This window comes from Aptenodytes forsteri, unplaced genomic scaffold, assembly GCF_000699145.1.
Source record: "Aptenodytes forsteri isolate BGI_AS27 unplaced genomic scaffold, ASM69914v1 C13780475, whole genome shotgun sequence".
NCBI lineage: Eukaryota > Metazoa > Chordata > Aves > Sphenisciformes > Spheniscidae > Aptenodytes > Aptenodytes forsteri.
Window position 1 is genome coordinate 1 of NW_008804377.1, and position 2,799 is coordinate 2,799.

General features: G+C 61.2%; 2 protein-coding genes across 2 annotated transcripts; both read right to left on the bottom strand.

Annotated features, from left to right (window-relative positions):
• Positions 1–7: 7 nt before the first annotated feature.
• On the bottom strand, positions 8–319 carry LOC109279784 (17-beta-hydroxysteroid dehydrogenase type 6-like; the record flags this gene model as incomplete). Its single annotated transcript, XM_019474648.1, has 1 exon — positions 8–319. A coding segment is annotated over exon 1 (312 nt), but the record flags the coding sequence as incomplete, so codon positions are not given.
• Positions 320–1,245: 926 nt separating this feature from the next.
• On the bottom strand, positions 1,246–2,796 carry LOC103893208 (retinol dehydrogenase 2; the record flags this gene model as incomplete). Its single annotated transcript, XM_009289295.1, has 3 exons — positions 1,246–1,656; positions 1,825–1,988; positions 2,702–2,796. Coding segments are annotated over 3 exons (477 nt in total), but the record flags the coding sequence as incomplete, so codon positions are not given.
• Between the last annotated feature and the right edge of the window lie 3 nt (positions 2,797–2,799).

The following is a 2,799-nucleotide window of genomic DNA, read 5'->3' on the forward strand; positions in this document are numbered from 1 at the left end:
TACCTTGGTCGCCCACACACTCCCGGACCCAGGCGGTGGCAGCGGCGATGCTCTGGCTGGAGGTGACGTCCAGGAGGACGGTCTGCAGCCGCGGTGAGGTGGCTGCCCGCAGCTGCGCAGCCCCTGTTTCGGTCAGGCAGGCGGCCAGCACCCGCAGCCCCCGCGCATCCAGCTGCCGTGCCAGCAGGTTCCCGAAGCCGCTGTCACAGCCCGTGATCAGCACGTACTTCTCCGAGAGCCTCGGCACCATCTGCTGCTCCCGGTGCCAGCGGCGCAGCAGGTACAGCCCCGCCAGCACCGCCGCCAGGTACAGCCACATCCTCGGGCACCGGCACTGGCTCAGTGACAGCCTTCTGTGCTGTCCACATTTGTGCCATATATATAGAGGCTGGTGTGGAGGACCAGCCCCAGCCCATGCATTGGGCAGTGCTGGTGGGAGAGCCAGGTGCCAGGTTGCTCTGGGACATGCCGGAGGAGAGGCAGGATTGCACCAGCACCTGGAGAAAGTTTTGCATCTCTCAATTGCAATTCACAGCTTCACGCAACACAGGTCTGTGTGCCTGGAGCTCTGCTTTGGCCTTTAATGGCTGTTTGTGCTGGCAGGGTGAATCCAGTCGCCCCACAGAGCTGGATTTGGCTGAACTCTCCAGACACGGTCAGCAGCACCCGGCCCTGGACTTCCCCCTCTCACTGGCTGCACTGCGCTTGCCCGGCTTTGGTCCGGTGGCTTCGTCCCCTCACCCTGGGACCGGCCCTGCATGAGGAGGCAGCAAAGCTGCTGGGATGAGCCTGGACACAGGCAAAGGGGTGTCCCCAGCCACAGCGGTGCCCGGGCATGGTTTGCTGGGGTGGGGCAGCCTACACTGACTGGGTGCTGGGGGTCTGCAGAGCCACGCAGAGAAGCAGGCGCTGCTTGGGATGCCCGAGGGGCACTGAGGAGGAGGACTCATCCAGAGGCTGCCCAGCCCTGTGCCCAGAGGGAAATCTGCCTAGGTTTGTACAGGTCTGGTTTTTATTCACGTGTGTTAACTCCTGGAGCGCCAGCTCGGGCGGGTGCAGCTCTTGCATCCCGGCGGGGGCTGGACCCTGCATGGAGCAGGCACTCAGGGGAACGACCAGAGACCCTGGGAGCTCCCGTGGCATGGCATGGCACGGCTGGCAGCAGTGCTGGTGCTGTTGGAGGAGCAGGGACGCGGCCTCAGTGCCGCAGCCCCAGCCGAGGCTGAAACCAAGCCCTGCCAGGCAGGGAGGAGGAGTTGTCTTTATTCAGAAGCAAACCAGTCTGCTAGCAGAGGACAGCGGGTTGTGAGACATACATTGAGTTAGAAATTCAGGAACCTATTGGCATGGCCTCAGCTGTGGGCGATGCTGGATCCCACCCTGCGCTGCCGGGCTCTGGCTACTGCTGCCTGTTGGCTGCCTGTGCCATGTCCCTGCCTTAGACTTTCTGGGCAGGTTTGGGGTAGGACCAGGTGAATATGAAATCTGTGAGGGCTGATGGCAAGTAGCTGAGGGGGATGTAGAGCAGCTTGGCGTCCCAGCCCACAGAGTAGCGGGTGCGTGGGAAACGGCTGGTCAACGCATGCTCCATGCAGTCCGTGACCAGCGTCAGGTTGGAGTTGCATCTCATCTGCATCTTCCTGAGTGCTACCAAACCTGCGAAGGCAGAAAGTGCTGGTCAGACTGCCGGGCTTAGACCCTTGAGCCGAACACAGCCAAAGGGCTTGGTGGGATGACGGGGCAGCGGGACACCCCATGGCCCTGGGGATGTGCCTTGTGCCAGGAGAGAAACAGCATTGCTTAGCCTTTAGGTGAGGTACTTACACTCCTTCAAGTAATTCTCCCCGTAACTCGCTTTGGTTTCCTCCAGGAGCTTCTCCCAGATGGAAAGTAAATTCTTCTCCACGTTCTCAGCGTTGGTGATCATTGTCTTGAAGTAGCCTGGCTCGATCACAATGACCTTCACCCCGAAGTTGCACATCTCAATTCTAGAAGGGATCAAGCCCCGTGGGATGCAGCAGCAACACCCAAGCGCGTCAGCCGCCCACCAGTGTGGGCTGCGCGTGGGCACCGGCTCTCATGTGGGACACATGGCAGCCTTGTGCCGGAGGTACGGTGGGGAGCCTGACCACCCCAGCAGACCCCGCGCCAGCCCCGGCATGTGTCTGAAGCAGCGTGTGAGCAAATGTCTGCTGAGTCTGGATGGGATGGGCGCCAAAGCAAACCTTGGGACCACACGGCCATTGCCCGCAGGATCCAGTGTGGGGGTGAGGTCCAATGGGGGAGGCTCAGTGCCCATGTGGCCACAGCCTCCCTGACGCTGGGAAGTCATCAGGCAGGGGAATGAAATCAAAGCTCTGCCAAGTCCTTTGCCTTCCCTTCCCCCGGGCTGCCTCTGCATGAGCTTGGCTGAAAGCGGAGCAGAGGCTGCCAGTGGCAGGCGAGGGTCCCCCCGGGCAGGAGATTGCTCCCGTGGGACCCAAGTCCTATAGCTGTGGCACAAGGTGTCCTGACGTCTGGTCCACGTGTTAAGCATCCCCGCAGCCCCTCCTCTCATGCTTCGGCAGCAGCTAAAATGAACTCTGCCTGCGCTCGCTTGTGGTTGCACGAGGAAGGGGTTTGACAGACGGAGGCTCTGCTGGCCGAAGCACGGAAAAGCAAACTGGGAAACTGAGGGTGGTGTCTACTGTGCCAGACTTACCGGAGACTGTCAGAGAAGGCCTCCACACCAAACTTGGAGATGCAGTACCCCCCGCCGAAAAAGGAGATGCGGCCCATCACACTGGCCACGTTGACCAC